This window comes from Halichoerus grypus, chromosome 2 (genome assembly GCF_964656455.1).
Source record: "Halichoerus grypus chromosome 2, mHalGry1.hap1.1, whole genome shotgun sequence".
Taxonomy (NCBI): domain Eukaryota; kingdom Metazoa; phylum Chordata; class Mammalia; order Carnivora; family Phocidae; genus Halichoerus; species Halichoerus grypus.
This window is the reverse complement of record NC_135713.1, coordinates 65,626,135-65,646,112: the sequence shown is the minus strand read 5'-3', so window position 1 is coordinate 65,646,112 and position 19,978 is coordinate 65,626,135. Positions and strand designations below refer to the sequence as shown.

Sequence of the window (19,978 nt, the reverse complement as noted above, 5' to 3'; positions counted from 1 at the left end):
TAAGAATAATACATAAAATACATTTTATCAAGTAGGCTACCAGCACATCCCAATCAAATCTTTATATATTTATGGAGAAAATCCTCTTAAGATTCAGAATAAAGTCAAATCAAGGTCAACTTATCACAGGTTAGTATCAAAACTCTAAATTAAAAAAAAAAAACTAGCTTCCAATGATAATCAAGAAAATGTCTGGAACCATTAACTCTAAAACCACTGCTTTCATTAGCCAATCAATCAACTGTCTGAAATTCCATCCTGCATAGTTTATTTTGATTTAACCAGGGAGAAGAACAGTCTAACTTAATAAAATGTTCTTAGTAAAGAAATCAACAATATTCCCATCACACACTTACACAAAACTAAGAAGATGTGGGTCACAGGAAGCCTGTTTCATTGACAAAACTACTTAGCATAGCCACATAACTTTATTTTACATATAAGCATATATATGTACACGTACATATATATGTATATATGCGTGTGTGTGTGTGTGTGTGTGTATTTACACTGAGGTTCCTACCATTTCTGATAGTTTTGTTTTAACGTACTTTGTATCTTTATCATTTTCAACTGTTCTTCCTTTTAATCTATTTTTTGGTGAAAAGGGGTACTAGGTGCCATTAATGAAGAAAGAACTTTCTATACAAGACAAAATTCAATTCCTCACCTCCCTAAACCTTTTACAACAAATTTATGAAAGCTACAGGATAAAATATTTTAGTATACGTGACCACGGAAGACACATTTGTGCCTATTGTAATCAAGCATCTAAGAAAGAAAAGGAAAAAAAAAGAGAGAGAGAATTAAGTTCAAAATGCACCACGAAGCTGACTCTAGACAAAGCTACGTCCTTCAAAAGCATTTTTGAAACCATGTCAACATCAACACAGACAACAAAGGAACTGAAGAACAATCAAAGCGTGCTCTGCTTCTCCCCAGGTGCTACACTGAGGAAAGCATGTCTACACCGAGTGGCTGGCGGGTCAGCAGGCTCACTCTCCCCAATTCCCTGGGTTCTTTCAAGCATGTCGGCCCCTGAATTCTCAGGATGCATCACATGACTGCGCTCGGAAGAGATCAGACCCACTCTAATCAGAAAATAACTCCAGAAAAACATCTCTTCCTTTCTAAATAGAAACTGTTCATCAGCTATAAAGAAATAGAAAAACCTACTGTTTTGTTAAAAATACTGTTTATTAGGAGCACACTTTTTAAAATCATGGGATCCACAACCATACAGCTCCCGGCAACATTACCTGAACTCAGATTCTCATCCCTCTACCACATGACCTATTACTACAGAATAATATTCTGAAAAGCACCCAGTAGCTGCCAGCACACTAATATCATCTATCTGTAATTCCTTACGATCCCATGCATGTCCCACCTAGCTGCCTAACATCTCAGTTAAGCTTTTTATTTTTTTTAATATTGATGAAATCTGGTTAAAATGAACAAAAAGAAAAGTATTCCATAAAAGAAGCAAGGCAATAAATTCAAAGAACAGCAGATCGAGGAGACAGCAAACAGACAGAAAGGCAAGATGGGGAGGTATGTCCTGGCCTCACCCCCGTCTGGCCGGCCCACTTGTCTAGGTGAGAGTTCTTTGTTCACTAACATTACAGATCACTCAGTTGCCAGTGGCAGAAGGTGCTAACAGAGCGATGCATAGAACATCACCCCTCTCAAGTAGTATCCCATCAAGTGGGGGATATTGTTTTTTTAAAAGATTTATTTATTTATTTGAGAGCGAGAGAGCGCGCACGCATAAGCAGGAGGAGGGGCAAGGGAGAGGGAGAGAATCCTCAAGACGACTCCTCATTGAGCGCAGAGCCCAACGCAGGGCTCGATCCCAGGACGCTGAGATCACGACCTGAGCAGAAATCAAGAGTCCGATGCTTAACAGACTGAGCCACCCAGGCGCCCCACGTGGGGGATATAATTGAACTGGCAAATATAATGCAATATTTGTAATGTGAGACAGGAATAAGTCTAGGGGGTTTCTGGAAAGTAAGAGGAAAGCTTTGGGAAGGAGGGGACATCAGAGACAGCTCAACTGAGATGGTAAGGAAGAGCAGGATTTCACCAGGTAAAACGAAGAGGGGTAGAGCACAAGTCGAGTGTTCAGGCAGGGCAAGCAGCTCATTCCGCACTCTGGTGCACACGTGCGGGTAGGGAGCGGCAGGTAGTTCTCGTGCAGCTGTACCTTACCGGGACTGTGGTTTGGGGCAGGATGGGGGTGGGGGTGGAGAGAGGAGCCACACTACAAAAGAAGAAGCTCGAAAGCAACCAAGGGCTACCTGTCTTGTAACCCATTTTAAGAAATTCCAGAATTTTCAGGGCACCTGGGTGGCGCAGTTGGTTAAGCAGCGGACTCCTGGTTTCAGCTCAAGTGGTGATCCGAGGGTTGGGAGATAAGCCCGGACACCAGCTCTGCGCTCAGCATGGAGTCTGCTTAAGACTCTCTCTCCCTCTCCCTCTGTCCCATCCCCCTCAGCCCGTGCTCCCTCATGCTCTCTCTCTAAAATAAATAAATCTTAAAAAAGAAAAGAAAAGAAATTCCAGAATTTCCCCATAGGAATCCATTAGAAAATTGCAAGCCACAGAGGAGAGACATCATTAAAGTTGACATTCTGAAAGAAGACTGCATGAGCAGTGGGACAAACACTGCAGGCAGCATGAGCCAAAAAGGAAGACAGGTTGGAAAGCTTTTACAGAAATGCAAGCTAATGTGCTGACCTACACTAGAATTCAGAGATGGAGATGGATTCTGGAGAGGTTAAGAGGTGACCATAAATCCTGTTTACTACTGCTATCCTAGCATAGGGGTCACTGTGGCCCTTTCCACTCTCCAAAGTATCCTGGCTTGGGTGGTCAACTATATAGTCACTCTATTAAGCAGCAAAACGGAAGGGGCCTGGGGACTGATGAGCCATGAGGGGAGAGAGAGATGATGGGAGGAGGAATGACCCTGTTCTGAGCAGTAAGGATGGTAGTGGCATTCATGAAGGTATGGATACAGGCACCTCAGGGATGCACACATGAGGATTTCCCAAAGGGGACACAGGCAACAGATAGTTATATAAGGGGCTGAATTCCCAGATCCTCAGCTTCCATATACACTCCTTCCTAGGACTGATCTAGCTAAGAACAGCCCTGGGACTGAGATGCCATTCCAGCTCTCCTTTCCACTGCACTCCCTTTGCACAGTTCCCCCTTCCCAATTTAATGCAGAAACACACCCACCTCTCACCCTTTCAGTCTCTCTATGGCGCGTTGCCCCAGGGCATGAAAAATCCCAGGAGAAAAAACAGGGCAACATTTTTAAATACCAGTATTAGCAAAGCTGCCTTTAATAAAGATACTATAAATTATGTCTTTCCCTACATTATACATATTTCTTGTAAGGACTAGGTAAGTTGACAGAAGCATGGTATTTTGGCCTATAGCTGAGTTGCTTGGTTGTCAGATACGGAGTAGGGGCAGCAGAGGAAATGATGATTTTTGTTTAACTATCTACCAACTTCCATCTTCCAACTATTATACATGGCTCATGAAGATCCCCATAAGAATAAAACAATCAAAGCCCTAGTAAGCCTACCTCATCTAAGTAACAAAATACTGTGTTTCATCTGTCTATCCATCTCAAATAAAATTCAAAAGCGAAACGCTTTTCATAGAACACGTTAACATTTTTACTTAAATTGACAAATGACAGAAGGCAACTGGTTTGATTGGGTGGTTTGGCAATGACTAGTTTTACCAAAGAATTCTATGTTGGATGTTTTCCATAAACTGAATGAACTAAATCTGCAGCTCCAAGACTCTGATGAAAATATAAAGTACATAATTAGATAAAGGCATTTTATCAAAAATCTTGAATTGGCAAACGTGCATTAAAATAAACAATTTTTAATTTTCCTAATCCTTTCCAACTAAATTGGATGAAATCTGGTGCCTCCAAGTAAAAGAGAAAAAAAATAGCTAACATTCTTTCGATAAATCATGGTAAAGCATTTTTTAATACATTTCCCAGAAATTATAAAATTTAATTACTATAATGATTAACAAATTGTAAGTCCAGTGGTTCTGAAGTCATTGCGTTCAACTAAATTGAAAGAGAACCCAATGAGTGGTCTGAGAAATCACAGCTTTTAGGAACATAAGAAAAAGAGCAAATTTACAGGGGAAAATGGTGACTACACTGCATTTGAGGTATTGGATTACTAAAAATAATTTTAGATGATGGATCATCATGTGATTTTTGGCATGTAAGTCAGGAGTTCAAGGAACTAAAGAAATTGAATAAAATTCTTTTCTATCTTCCTTTTGTAGCAGACAAGGTTGCTCAAGTACATATATCAAAAAATAAAAATAAAAAAATAAAATTGTTACTGAGCCCCAGCTCACTCCAGGAATATATGATGATCAACCAGGGGTACATGGACTAATCAAGAAGAAAAAGCCCCATCCATTTCATTAAGAGAAGCATTTCCAATAAACGCTCACTTTTTATTTTTAGTAATTATTAGAATGCACCATATTTTGCTTTTAATTATATAATGATAACCATGGTAATAAAAACTACTCTTATGGCTCAGTAACAATTGCAGCCTGAAGGTCTCATGAAGTAAACTTTTAAAATTTCAATGTGCATGTATGATATTGTTATGGAGAAATATATTTTATTAATAGAAATATAGGAAGAAAATTCTAGGAAGAAAGTGAAATAGAATTCAACTTTAAGGACATAAAAGGAATAAAGAAAAATTTCTGACTTTCATTTGATGAAGAGCTTGTTCACATCTATTTTTTTTACAGGTTGGTGAGTACAAAATTGCTATGCTATATAGACCCACTGGATACATTTAAGAGTAATGTGACATCTGGGCTAAAGCCTTTATTTGTTGGTGCAAGACTCGAGTGCTTTTCCAGCCTCAGTCGTGCAAGCCCATACAGAAAAAGGGGTCAGACACTTAAAGTACTGTGGAATGCTGAGCCCCCTACATGGAGAGCAGCTGTTCTGTGGAGAGTCCCACAGTCCTGTGATGGACTTGACAGGAATGAGAAATAAACTTTTATTAAATCAAAAAAAAAAAAAAAGAGTAACGTGACAGATTTTTACAATGTCAGTATTTATAACCCACAAATTTGCATCTATTTAAACTTATGACACAATTTTTATTCTTGACCTAAAATTCTCAACACAAGCACATAGTTTTTTAAAAATTCTGGAAAATCACTACTCTTAAGACAATTCTTTCAATAAGAACAGGTCTGGAGGGTGAGATGATGACTTCAGGTTTGGACATGTTGCGTTTGCGGTACCACCTGACGGACATCCAAGTACAGAGTAAGAGCTAACACTTCTGTTACACTTACCACCAGTTTACAGCACTGGTCTGCAGGTTTTCTACAGACGCCTTTAATCCTTACTACCACCCTTTGAAGTCAGTACTATTAATGTCACCACTTTATAAACGGGGATACTGAGGCACAGAGAAGTTAGGAGACTCACCCAATGCCACACAGCTCTCCCAAGGAGTGGGGTATATATGAATCCAGATAGTCTGGATGAAGAGCCTTTACACAATGTCTCTTGAGATGTCTGGGTTGGAAATACTCATTTGAGGATCATTTGGGTCTTTAGATAGAAATTTAAGCCATGGATATCATATGCTCACTGATATAAGGAATTCTTAATCTCAGGAAACAAACTGAGGGTTGCTGGAGTGGGGGGGGTGGGAGGGATGGGGTGGCTGGGTGACAGACATTGGGGAGGGTATGTGCTATGGTGAGCGCTGTGAATTGTGCAAGACTGTTGAATCACAGATCTGTACCTCTGAAACAAATAATGCAATATATGTTAAGAAAAAAAAAAGAAGCAGGAGGGGAAGAATGAAAGGGGGGAAATCAGAGGGGGAGACGAACCATGAGAATGATGGACTCTGAAAAACAAACTGAGGGTTCTAGAGGGAAGGGGGGTGGGAGGATGGGTTAGCCTGGTGATGGGTATTAAAGAGGGCACGTTCTGCATGGAGCACTGGGTGTTATGCACAAACAGTGAATCATGGAACACTACATCAAAAACTAATGATGTAGGGTGCCTGGGTGGCTCAGTTGGTTAAGCGACTGCCTTCGGCTCAGGTCATGATCCTGGAGTCCCGGGATCGAGTCCCACGTCGGGCTCCCTGCTCAGCGGGGGGTCTGCTTCTCCCTCTGACCCTCTTCCCTCTTGTGCTGTCTCTCATTCTCTCTCAAATAAATAAAATCTTTAAAAAAAAAAAAAAAACTAATGATGTAATGTATGGTGATTAACATAACAATAAAAATTTTTTTAAAAAAAGAAATTTAAGCCGTGGAGCAGATGAGATTAAATAGGAAGAGTGACATATATTTAACAGCAGGAAAATGAGAGCCTCAGGGCTAGGGGTCTCTATGAAGATGCTTCTGGCATTCCATGCCAGGCCCCTGGACTCCTGAAAAGCCTCCAGCCATAGTCTCTCACAGTTTTTTTTCCAGGTACCATTGATGTATTGGTGTCAGTCCTCGCAGGCTGCTGCACTGTTTATGATACTCTTTTTTTTTTTTTTTTTAAGATTTTATTTATTTATTTGACAGAGAGAGACACAGCGAGAGAGAGAACACAAGCAGGGGGAGTGGGAGAGGGAGAAGCAGGCTTCCCCCTGAGCAGGGAGCCCCATGCGGGGCTCGATCCCAGGACCCTGGGATCATGACCCGAGCTGAAGGCAGACACTTAACTGACTGAGCCACCCAGGCGCCCCTATGATATTCTTTTTAAAGTCAAAGGTCTACTGAAGAAAACCTTTCTGCTTCTTGATCTTTCCCCTCTACTTTCCCACCAGATGCTTGAAGACATTTCAGATAGTACAAGTTGTTTTTTTCCCCAATTTTACTGACATAATTGGCATATAACATTATATTAGTCTAAGGTATACAATATAATGATTTGATACATGTACATATTGTGAAATGATCACAGTAAGTCAACAACCATCACCCCACCTTTCTTATGATAAGAACTTTTAAGAACCACTCTCTTAGCAACTTTCAAATATACAATACAATATTATTAAATATAGTCACCATGCTGTACATTAATCCCTAGAACTCATAACTGGAAGTTTTTACCTTTTGACCACCTTAACCCACTCCATTCCCCCAAGCCACTGGAAACCACCAGTCTGTTCTCTGTATCTATAAGCTTAGTTTTTGTTTCTGCTTTTTATTTTTATTTTTTTAAAGAAATTTAATTTATTTATTCATTCATTCATTCATTTATTTGAGAGAAAGAGGCAGAGGGAGGGGAGAGGGAGAGAGAGAATCCTCAGGCAGACTCTCTGCTGAGCCCGGAGCCTGAAGTGAGTCTCGATCTTACCACCCTGAGATCATTACCTGAGCTAAAATCAAGTATCAGACGTTTAACCGACTGAGCCACCCAGGTGCTTCTCTGTTTTTTAGATTCCACATATAAGTAAGATCATACAGTGCTTGCCTTCCTCTATCTTATTTCACTTGGCATAATGCACTCAAGGGCCATCCATGTTGTCACAAACAGCAGGAGTTTCTTATTTTTACAGCTATATAATATTCCATTTTATATACATATTATATATATGTAACGACATATAACATATATATATATAATCTCACATCTTTATCCATTCATCCATTGATAGACACTTAAGTTGTTTCCATGTCTTGACTATAAAAGTTTCAATTTGTAGGGGTGCCTGGGTGGCTCGGTCGGTCGTTGGGCGTCTGCCTTCGGCTCAGGTCATGATCCCAGGGTCCTGGGATCGAGCCCTACATCAGGCTCCCTGCTCCGCGGGAGGCCTGCTTCTGTTCCCTCTCTCGCTGTGTCTCTCTCTGTCAAATAAATAAAATCTTAAAAAAAAAAAAAGTTTCAATTTGTAATAATCCAGCATGACCAACTTCCTGTCTTTCTTTGCAACAAACAACTCACATTATCACTTACACATCTTCTCAGTCATTATAGGTATTTGTCAGAACATAAAGTTATAGAAAGTAAATTTCACACTGCAAAATACAATAAATCAGGATCAAAGAAGAACAGACAGAGAGAGCCTGACTGCTAGTGTTCAGTGGATGAGGATCATTTTTGTTCAGTAATACTCTGAGTATTTGGGGACAGAGGGAAGGATACAAATATATACACAGTTTATTTATATTTTTAACGAAAGTATTTCAGAGACAAATAATGCCAAAAGTAATCATATTAATAAACAGGTGAGCCTGTATCCAGTTAGAGCATTAGAAAATCATTGACAAAATCATACCAACATTTTTAGGAAGAGGCAAAGATCATCAAGACTGAATAGGAATAACCAGAAGAAAACTTGGAAAGTGAAAAACAGGAGAATGTGTCATCATAAGAGCAAAATGAGATTTCAAGAAGGAGCGAGTCCTTAGGGTCAATTCAACCCTAAGGTCAAGAAAGATAAGGGTTGAAAGTATCACCTGGATTTAACAACTAGAGACCCTGAGGACAGTTACAGTGCTATGATAGGTATCAAATCTTGAGCATGCCCAAACCCCGAAGGAAAGGAGGGGGAAAAGGGAGAGGCCTGGAGATAAAAAAAAGAGGTGATAAGATCCAGGTCAGAGGCCCTGGGGCTATTCCACCGTGAAAGGAGAAGGAAGGATGGGTAAGAAGTGACCAAGGGTGTGTGTGGAGGATCAGGAAGCTGGGAAGCTACCACCTGATTGTTCTTATTGTCTTGATGCAGCAAAAGAGTTCGCCGGGGGGAAGAGGATATTCACAAGCTGGCTGTATCTCTGTGCTACGCGTTTCCCTCCTTTGACCTCTGAAGTCATAGGGCAAAAGATCCAACATCCTCATTCTCAAAGCCACGTTGAATTCCATATTCTGAGAAAAGCTCTATATACTGAAAGAGTAATCTGTAAAGGAGCCCCAAGTTCTAACATTAAAGTAAGACATGATAACTGTTCATTTTTTTTTTTAAACCAGAAGTAATATTGGGGTATCACATTTCTCCTCATTACTGCTTTCAATATCAATTAGACTCATCTTCCAAAATCTCCAGAGGTCTTAAAGGGTCTGGAGCTTATTTGATTTTGTCTCTTCTATCCTCCAGACTGTTTCCTCCTCTCCCCTACTCCACTTTTTTAAAAAATATCACCAGCAGTATTTTCATCCATCCTAGTTTCAACACGAAAGGCTTTCTATAGATTTCACACCTTATAATCTACAAAGAGCCTTCACATTATCTCTAATTTGGTCCTGTAACAATCTTGAGAGTTGGCAGGAGGGGGAGCATTATTCTTCTCAACATTCAGAAAAATTAAGTGACTTGAACATTCAGAACTCAGACTTGGGTTGTGACTCCACAAAGGCACTTACCTGTTCCACCACATCACGTTCCACTTACAGCAACTTCTGAACACCCAGAAGGTGGCTCAAGTTTCTAACAACCTCAGAGTAATTTCAAATTCACCCAATTATTTCAAGAAGTCTGCACTGTAATTTCAATTCACCTGCCTATCATTAACAGATCTCATCATCCCTCTCCCATAATAAGGAACCTAACTCATCTTTAAAAAGCAACTAATATTGCTCACTGACATCTGGGGATGCACATGCAGCCTTAATCATGGAAAACTCCTGATTATCTACAGGAAGATGTATACTATTATTACCCAGGGAAAATAACCCTCCTTCAAGTTTCTGCCTAATTGGTGAATCCAAACAAGAAAGCCCTTATATTTCCACTGAGCAAGCAAAAATAAAATGCTTCCCACTGTAACCATGTGTATTAGTTTCTTTTTGCAGCTGTAACAAATTACCATAACCTTGGCCTAAAACAAGAGAAATTTATCATCTTACAATTCTGAAGTTCAGAAGTCCAAAATGGTCTCACTGGGTACAACAGACTGAATGTTTGTGCTCGTCCCCATCAAATTCCTATGTTGAAACCCTAATCCTAATACCTAATCCTAATCCAAATACCTAATATGTTGGAATTTGGAGGTGGGGCCTTTGAGAGGTAATTAGGTCACAAGGGTAGAGCCTTCATGAATGGGATTACAAGAAAAGGTCACAGAGCTAATTAGCTCCCTTTTTGCCATGTGCCGTTACAAGAATTGGATTGTCTACAACCTGAAGAGGGCTCTCACCCAATCACTCGGGCACTCTAATCCCAGGTTTCCAGCCTCCGAGGTAAGATAAATCAGTATTTCTTGTTCATGTCAAGATGGTCTGACATGATTTGTCAGTGGTGATTTGTTAGAGCAGCCCAAACTAAGACACTGGGCTGTATTTCTTCTGGAAGCTCCAGGACAGAATCTGCTTCCTTTCTTTTTCTGGCTTCTAGAGGCTGCCTTCATTCTCTGGATCAAGGCCCCCTTCCAGTAATCACATGATTTTGACCTCTGCCTCCATTGTCACATTTCCTTCTCTCTGATTCTCCTGCGTCCCTCTGTCATGTATAAGGAGACTTCTAATTACAGTAATCCTGCTTCAATAATTTAGGATGATCCCTCTATACAAGATTCTTAACTTAATCATACCTGCAAAGTCCCTTCTGCCATGTGATGTTCACAGGTGCTAGGGATTAGGATGATAGGCCAGGAGAAGGCTGGGAACCCATTCAAGGCAAAGACACACCAAGGTGAACTGCTGAGCCATACACCACATACAGAGAATGAGAAGGTGTTCCTGTTGAGCTAGCCATTAAACTGATGATAGGCACTCCTAGAACATACTAAAGAGAGCCAACTTCTCTGGAAGTTCTGCTGTTCTAGATCAATGGTAAGGACTTAAGAGAATTTTAAATATTTACAGCTAGTAAGTGGCAGGGTCCTTCAATAAATCTGGGTTTTTCTGACTCTCATGTGTTCTTGTAATCCCTCTCATCTACCTTAAACCAAGGCTGGGAATTTTCTGTTCAACTGAACCAAGGCCCTGGGAAAAAAAAGAAAAAGAGCTACATCCCCTGCACAGACCAGTCTGGATCAGGAAAGAACTAGGATGACACAGGCCAAAGCAGAGCAGAAAGTAGGCTATATGCCCAGGCTAAGTGCTCTCCCGGGTGTCTTTAGGAAAAGGAACCACAAGTATATGAACCCCACTGTGTATCTTTAAGGGACTGTTTTATAAAAGTAAGCCTAAATTAACACAGGCAGCATTGTGTTAACTGAGTCTCAATAAGCATGTCTTCATGAAGAAATGTCTTTACTTCCTAGAGGTCCTTTTACAAACCTTACCTGAAAAGTGAAGCAATTATGGTGCCCAGAGTGTTCCAAATCAAGTCAGTTGTACTCCTTGGAGAGCAGTTTGCTTTACCAAGGTTTATTTCTGCCTAGCTGTTCCTCTGCACACATAGGTAACACCTGAATCAATGCATTTATTGCATGAATTTCCCAGGACTTGGTTTTATGAAATGTATAGTTTAACAAAACTTGTATGTTTAATATTCCAGGCAGCAAATTCCCTTTCTCCAGAATTCCTGAGACTATGTGAAAAACAGAGAAAGCTCTAGCACAGGGCCTGAACATATTAGGCATTCTTTACATTGCTGTTGAGCTACCACATGAAGGCATAAATACACAAAGGCCTAAATAAACTCTCTTGCCCCGGGTCAATCCGAGAAGTCTGCTTGCTGGAAAATACCATTTAACTCCTCTCAACAAACCTTAAGTACGTAAATTGCACAGAAAGAGAATTCCTCAGTATCCTAGGTCTGAAAACCTTTCCATCTTACATGCATTCCGGTCAGGATATGATAGTGGTTGACGGTCTTGGAGATGTGAAGACTTGGGTTTGAACTCTGGTCCTAATACTTGCTGGGTTACGGACCTTGGGGAAGTGGCTTAACTTTTTCAGCTTCCGTTTCTTCATCTCTGGTGGTAGGATAATAATATTTAGCTTGCACAGCTGTTTTGAGCATGTAATGACAACATATGGAAAATGTTCCACAGGTTCTGGTACACTAATGACGAGGATGGTGATGGACGGTGGTGATGATGACATGTCTAGATCCAGCCTCCGGCTTACCCTCCTCCTCCAGGACAGACAAGTTCCCTGCTATGTGAGGTCCATGGGTCCCCAGGGACATGCCCTCCCAGTCCACCCCCACCCAGTCTGGGCATGGCCCCAAGGCATGACCCACTGTCAAGGGGAGGGCGGGAGGGAGGGAGTCTAGGGCTTCTCGCTGATGTGAGCCACCTCTTCTTAATCCTCATCTTTCTTCCCTTTTACCCCCAGCTCCTTTTCCCACTTTCTTATTTGCCTCAAGATTTGACCTAAGGGGTCCCTCTCAGGGCCTCAAAGTCTTTTTTTTTTTTTTAAGATTTTATTTATTTATTTCAGAAAGAGAGACAGCGAGAGAGGGAACACAAGCAGGGGGAGTGGGAGCGGGAGAAGCAGGCTTCCCGCTGAGCAGGGAGCCCGATGCGGGGCTTGATCCCAGGACCCTGGGATCACGACCCGAGCTGAAGGCAGACGCTTAACGACTGAGCCACCCAGGCGCCCTCAAAGTCTTTTCCATGTGGATCTTACTTATTTTAAAGATTGTTACAAAGCATTCCCTCTTAAAAGTAAACCTTTTGGTGCAGAAAAAGCAAAGCAATACACAAAATCTAATCTAATGGATTGTAATTCAGGCAAATTCCTGGAAATCATTAAAGAAAAAATTTTTCACTGTGTCCTGTGCCATTTTAACATAGGGTTATTCTTTAAATGTTTGCCTTAAGTAAGGGCTATGTAGATCTGCTCCTACTAACACAGAAAGAGAAATAGGAATTTGGGTTCATCAACAATTTCCCTAGAAATAAAGTTGAGTCTTGGGTGGTTGCCCGGCTAGAATGAAGAGCCTGCCAGAGCTTTTCCCCCAAGGGAAATCCTTAGTTCTGCCTCAATATCCAAGAAAAGCAAATCAGTAATGGAATCACATTTTCTACCTAGATACACTATCAGCCCTCCAGTATGCTTTGATGAAATGATTATCTAAAGAAGGGGCAAATTTTCATAACCTTCTTACAGTTTCCTACAATTAAAAAAATATATAAGACAATCAGACAATACACTTGAGCATGAAAAGACTAAGGAATGTTTATAAATCACCTCTATTTTATCTTCGTTCACTAGAAATAACTAAATTCAGGAGGCAAAAATGGTTTTTTCATGTGATTTACACACCTGATATCAGGTTCTTATAGTACCAAAAAAACATGACTTAAGAGCTTTCTCCTTCTAACTGTAGTTTCTTCTAAAACCTTCATTGCAAACACATCACAAATGTCAACCCTTAAGAATAAGGTAAGAGAAAAAAAAAATTTTTTTGTTTTAATATAAGCCCTAGAAAGCTTTGAATCAATACCAACTGCTAATTCTTTTTGCAATGATACAAGCCGTTGTTTGAAATTCTCTGGCAGGGTGCCTGGGTGGCTCAGTTGAGATTCTCTGATTTTTCATATATTATTTTTCCTTTGCAAGTTTAAAAAAAAGAGAGATAAGGTCTATATAATTTTAGCAAGACAGTCAATCTTTCCAGGCAAAGTCTGACATACTAGATAAGATCAGGAAACAGTAGTTTTCTCTACTAGGAAAAATGTTCTTTCAAAAATATGAATGTAATGCAAGATAGCTTCTATAGCCTTCAATTTAATCTTTCAATATAGATTTACAGTTCTGCAGTATTGACTTATGGCCCATACAGGACAGAATTCAGGGAACTCCTGAAGATGTCAATTTCCCTTTCTTTGAAGTGTGCCTTAATGACCGTTTGCCTTTAGAAAGTTATTCCTTTCTAGGGAAAGCTAACCAACACACCCAATTTTTTATTCCTGCTTTGTGAAATCCTCCTGTGAAACAAAACGGATTATGAAACTAGCTCAGGAAAAATCACAATTTATCACCATCAATAGCATTCCATTTGTCTGTCTCTTCTCATCCTAGCACGTTCCTGTGACCAGGGTAGAAAAACCCCACTCAGACAATCATGTGCCTCACTGAATAGACCCCAGATGATCCACTAGAGGCTGGGAGAACTGATGAAGGAAGAGGAGGAAATCTTTATTCTGACAGGAGTTGAGTAACATGAAAAATAAAAGTCAAACAGGACTTTGAAGGTAAGCATATAAGCATTCTGCATAATAAGACTGCGTCTGAGGTTAAGACCTTTCTTAGACTAAAACAAAAGGCACTAATGAATATCCTTTCATACCCCCAAACCACCACCTCCAAAGTCTTTCTCCTCTGCTCATCATCCAAGAAATAGCTTTTTAGCCTTACAACCATATAGAATCCATACTAACCAATGCAGTGAGTTTCTTAGTAATTCTACCACCCAACCAGCTAGGAAGATGTTAGACCTTCATGAAGACTGACATCAGACACCAAAAGTTTGGTTGCCTTTATTACTTACTCCATCAAGCTCAGGGGTGAAAACCCCTACTTATTTCTTTTATAACTACTCTTCCAACTTCTAAAGCTCAGATAAGCACCTTTTCATACTGTATTTTTTCTCTTTAACCATTTATTTTCTTAAAAGGCAGTAAGTAATATCTGTCACTTCAGAAGACTAGCCACTTGCCTCCTAACACATTACCTGGCTTATTCAGTTCTCCGAACAGCATACATGAAAAGTACGCTCTATGATACGGTTGCAAAAATGTAAACCAGGGAAGTCGTCTACAAAGAGAAGTACGCACATACAAGTTGTGAAACCCGCCACTCTATCGACTTTTGGCAGAAGAGAAAAAAATGCAAAACACATTAGCAAGGAAAAACATGTTCAAGGCTTTCAAAGTCATTTTCAGTGATAAAGAAACTACCTACCTAAAACCGCATCAGCAAAGGCCAAAGAGAGAGTGAAATTTATAACCAGAAAAATTGAATACGAAGTCATTGTACTCACTGTCTGATGGCTTCTGTCACAGTAACGCAGCCCAAAATAATCTATCTCCACAAGGTTTATGTGACGGAATACGTGGTCAAGGACAACAGAACCTTTCGTTGACTTCTGCAAAAATAATTCAAAGTTTTATTTTTTTAACACGGTGTCTCATCTTTCTCAGTGGGACATAGTCACTATGACATAAGTCATCCAGTCTTAGCTTCGCCCACAATGGAAGCGATTTTATTAGCTCACGGTTCCCACTTTAAGTTTTGCCTCAATTACAAAGAAAAGTGGGGCTGCAAGTGTATTAAAGAAATTCCTTTGAAAAACCATTTTTAAACTGTAGTGGGTTTTTAATTAACATAAACTTCTTTTCTTAGGGGATTGTAAATTACCTTCAGGACAAAATTCTTCTCTTAATAAAGATAATCTTTTATATGAAGAGCATCTAATGAATTCATCAAAAACCACTCACGTTGGTTAAAATCCCACAGTTGTTTCACTTTAAAAAGCAATTTTCACCTACAGCGTTACTCTCACAACACAGAAGATACACAGAATTAAAATAACAATAGCAAAAGCTTTTATTTTCAATCCTCAACTAATAAACCCATAGATTAAAGCTGCCAAAGTTAATGTTCTGAAAAGCCCTTGTGAAGAAATTTTACTTTATCTCTTTCACATAAGCACAGATATAAAGAGAACATTTCCCCTGGCTGCTTTCTAAGATCTAATATATTAGACCCAATATATTAAATACCAATTATCATATATCTAAAGATAAACATTTATCAGCAAGCACTACTTCACATATCATATTAATCTTGAAAATAATCCATTTCAGAGGTCTACAGATACAGACTTTTCCTTTCTTTTGCCCCACCACTGGCAGGTACAGCAGGGGAGTAAGAGAAATCCCCAACAAGTCATACACGGCGTTAATGAAGTGTGGTTTTTCAGCTGTGGTTTTCCCCAGAGAATTACCATCACTTGTTTGCTCATATATGGGGAGTATTCAAAATTGCACTGCTTTTAGAAAATGGAGTTGTAACGTAAGGGAAATGTTTTGATTAAATGTATTGTAAAATGGATAAGAGATGATAAAAGCACACACTGAGAGAAGACCGTTCTTGTTACAAATCCCAAAGGTAGTTTTGTTTCCTTCTAAATTACCTTGGTTAAGCTTAATTGGTGTCTTTTTCAAAATCCATTGGATAATTCATAAACAAAAAGCCCTTCCATGATGGATCTTTGGTTTGGGACATGTTCTCCTATAATAACAATGCCACATCCAATCAATGTTCCTTTGTGCTCATGTACTTACATGTTTAGCTAGGGTAAAAATCTGGAAGTAAAATTACTCTTTCTAAGGATGCACATACTTACAATGGGCACCGCCAAGAAGACCATTACAATTTATTCAATGAAAGGACATTTCCCCATACCTTTGCCAACATTTGGTTGAGTAAAATTCTCCCCATCTGACTGAACAAAAATGAGGGGAGAGGGTAACTGTTTTAATTTGCATTTTCCTGACACTTAACAAAGTAAGTGCTCCATCATCTGCTTACTAACCAATTGCACTTCTTAGCATTTGGGTTAGGCATTCTCTAACGTGAAGTTTATGAGCAAATTCTCCTAAGTATAATACTTGCACAATTTTTTTTTAAAAGATTTATTTATTTATTTGAGAGAGAGAGCATGTGTGCAAATGGGAGGGGCAGAGGGAGAAGGAGAGAGAATCTTAAGACTCCACACCTAGTGCGGAGCCTGACACAGGGCTCAATCTCACAACCCTGAGATCAGGACCTGAGCCGAAATCTAGAGTCAGACGCTTAACTGGCTATGCCACCCAGATGCCCCTGTACAATTTTACCTTGTATACTTAGCCCTTTATTCCATCTGTAAATTATTTTTGTACTTGGGATAAGGGCCTAACTTTGTTTCCAAATGGATAGACATTTTACTGAAAAGGTCATCATTTCTCTTTTGATATGATAAAAACTTCATCATCTACTAAATTAGCCCTTAATCTTTCCCACAGATTATTCCTGAACCAATCCTCCAAGATTTTAATAATTCAGTTTTAATGTAATTTGTTGGAATCCACCATTCTTTTCTAAAATTGTCTTTGCAAATTCTTAGACATTTTTCTTTATTAGAGGACATTTAGTAGCAGGTTGCTACTTTTTTAGTTTTTATTTAAATTCCAGTATTGTTAACATACAGTATTATATTAGTTTCCAGTGTACAATATAGTGATTCAACACTTCCATACATCACTGGGTGCTCATCACAACAAGTGCACTCCTTAATCCCCATCACCTGTTTCACTCATCCCCCTCACCCCACTTTCCCTCTGGTAACCATCAGTTTGTTCTCAATAGTTAAAGAGTCTATTCCTTGGGGCGCCTGGGTGGCTCAGTCGTTAGGCGTCTGCCTTCGGCTCAGGTCATGATCCCAGGGTCCTGGGATCGAGTCCCACATCGGGCTCCCTGCTCAGTGGGGAGCCTGCTTCTCCCTCTCCCACTCCCCTTGCTTGTGTTCCCTCTCTCGCTGTCTCTCTCCCTCTGTTGAAAAATAAATAAAATCTTAAAAAAAAAAAAAGAGTCTATTCCTTGGTTTGTCTCTCTATTTTTCTCCCTTTGCTTGTTTGTTTTGTTTCTTAAATTCCACATGAGTGAAATCATACAGTATTTGTCTTTCTTTGACTGACTTATTTCACTTAACATTGTTCTGAGGTCAATCCATGTTATTGCAAATGGCAAGATTTCATTCTTTTTTATGGCCAAATAATATTCCATTGTAGGGGCACCTGGATGGCTCATTCAGTGAGCATCCATCTGACTCCTGATTGCAGCTCAGGTCATGATCTCAGGGTCCTGGGATAAAGCCCCATGTCAGGCTCTGCACTCAGCAAGGAGTCGGCTGGAGATTCTCCTCCCTCTACCTTTGCCCCTCCCCCCTTAAATAAATACATAAATCTTAAAAAAAAAAAAAAAATTCCAGGAGTGCCTGTATGGCTCAGTTAAGCGTCCAGCTTACTCCATGCTGGGACATGGAGCCTACTTAAGATTCACTCTCTCCCTCTTCCTCTGCCCCTCCCCCCCTTAAAAAATTCCATTGTGTATATATACCACTTCTTCTTTATCCATTCATCTATTGACTGGACACTTGGGCTGCTTCCATAGTTTGGCTATTGTAAGTAATGCTGCAATAAACACAGGGGTGCATATATCCCTTTGAATTAGTGTTTTTGGATTCTTTGGGTAAATACCCAGTAGTGTGATTGCTGGATTGTAAGGTAGTTCTAATTTTAACTTTTTGAGGAACCTCCATACTGTTTTCCACAGTGGCTGCACCAGTTACATTCCTACCAATGGTTCAAGAGGGTTCCCCTTTCTCCACATCCTTGCCAACACCTGTTGTTTCTTGTGTTTTTGATTTTAGCCATTCTGACAGGTATGAGGTGATATCTCATTGTAGTTATGATTTATATTCCCCTGATGTGTCTGTTGGCCATCTGTATGTCTTCTTTGGAGAAATGTCTGTTCAGGTCTTCTGCCCAGTTTTAAATGAGATTTGTTTTTTTCAAGTTGTTTAAGTTCTTTATATATTTTGGATACTAACCCTTTATCAGATATGCCTTTTGCAAATATCTTCTCCCATTCTGTAGGTTTCCTTTTAGTTTTGTTGTTTCCTTCACTGTGCAGAAGCTTTTTATTTTGATGTAGTCCCAATAGTTCATTTGTGCTTTTGCTTCCCTTGCCTCAGGAGACATATCTAGAAAGAAGTTGCTATGGCCAATGTCAAAGTGGTTACTGCCTGTGTATCAGGTCTCACATTCAGGTTTTTAATCCATTTTCAATTTATGTTTATATATGGTGTAAGAAAGTGGTCAAGTTTCATTCTTTTGCATGTTGCTGTCCAGTTTTCCCAACACCATTTGTCGAAAAACACTGTCTTTTTTCCATTGCATATTCTTTATTGTTATTGACCATATAATTGTGGGGTTTTTTTCTGGGTTTTCTATTCTATTCCACTGATCTATGTGTCTACATGCCAATACCATACTGTTTTGATAACTACAGCTTTGTAATATAACTTGAGGTCCAGAATTGTGATTCCTCCAGCTTTGCTTTGCTCTTTCAAGATTGCTTTGGCTATCTGGGGTCTTTTGTGGTTCCATACAAATTTAGGATTCTTTGTTCTAGTTCTGTGAAAAATGCTATTGGTTATTTTGATAGGGATTGCATTAAATGTACAGATTGCTTTGGGTAGTATAGACATTTTAACAATATTTGTTCTTCCAGTCCATGAGCATGGAATGTCTTTCCATTTCCTTGTGCCGCCTTCAATTTCTTTGATCAGTGTTTTATAGTTTTCAGAGTACAGGTCTTTCTGCTCTTTGGCTAGATTTATTCCTAAGTATGTTATTATTTGGGGTGCAATTAAAAACAAAAATGTTTTAATTTCTCCTTCTGCTGCTTCATTATTAGTGCAGAGAAATGCAACAGATTTCTGTACATTGGTTTGTAATCTCTGACTTTACTGGATTTGTTTATCAGTTCTAGCAGGTTTTTTTGGTGGAGTCTTTTGGGTTTTCTATATATAGTGTCATGTCATCTGCAAATAGTCAAAGTTTTACTTCTTCCTTACCAATTTGGATGTCTTTTATTTCTGTTTGTTGTCTGTTTGCTGTGGCTAGGACTTCCAGTACTATGTTGAATAAAAGAGGTGAAAGTGGACATCCTTTTCATGTTCCTGACCTTAGGGAAAAAGCTCTCCATTTTTCCCCACTAAGGATGATGTTCAGCTTGCTAATTTAATAAATAATTCTGTTGGGGTTTTGACTGGAATTAAATTGAATTGATAGACTGGATGACTTGGGGAGTAATGATAGCATATTTACAAAGTGAAACCTATATGGTTTTCTTTTATGTCCTTCAAGGATGTTTTATACTTTTTTTCATGTAGGTCTTACAAAATTCTACTCAAGCTTTATGGCAGGCAAAATTTACAAAGTGCCCTCTCCCCCAAAATAAATCCTGTTCTAATCCCTGGAGCTGATA

General features: G+C 39.5%; 1 protein-coding gene across 4 annotated transcripts in view; it reads right to left on the bottom strand.

Moving 5' to 3' along the window:
• The window catches only part of EPB41L4A (erythrocyte membrane protein band 4.1 like 4A), a 236,777-nt gene that overhangs the window by 119,987 nt on the left and 96,812 nt on the right, over positions 1-19,978 (bottom strand). For all 4 annotated transcript variants that reach the window (XM_078066943.1, XM_078066945.1, XM_078066946.1 and 1 more), the window contains exon 3: positions 14,925-15,029. In XM_078066943.1, coding sequence (XP_077923069.1) covers positions 14,925-15,029 — 105 coding nt within the window. The remainder of the gene's footprint in view (positions 1-14,924; positions 15,030-19,978) is intronic.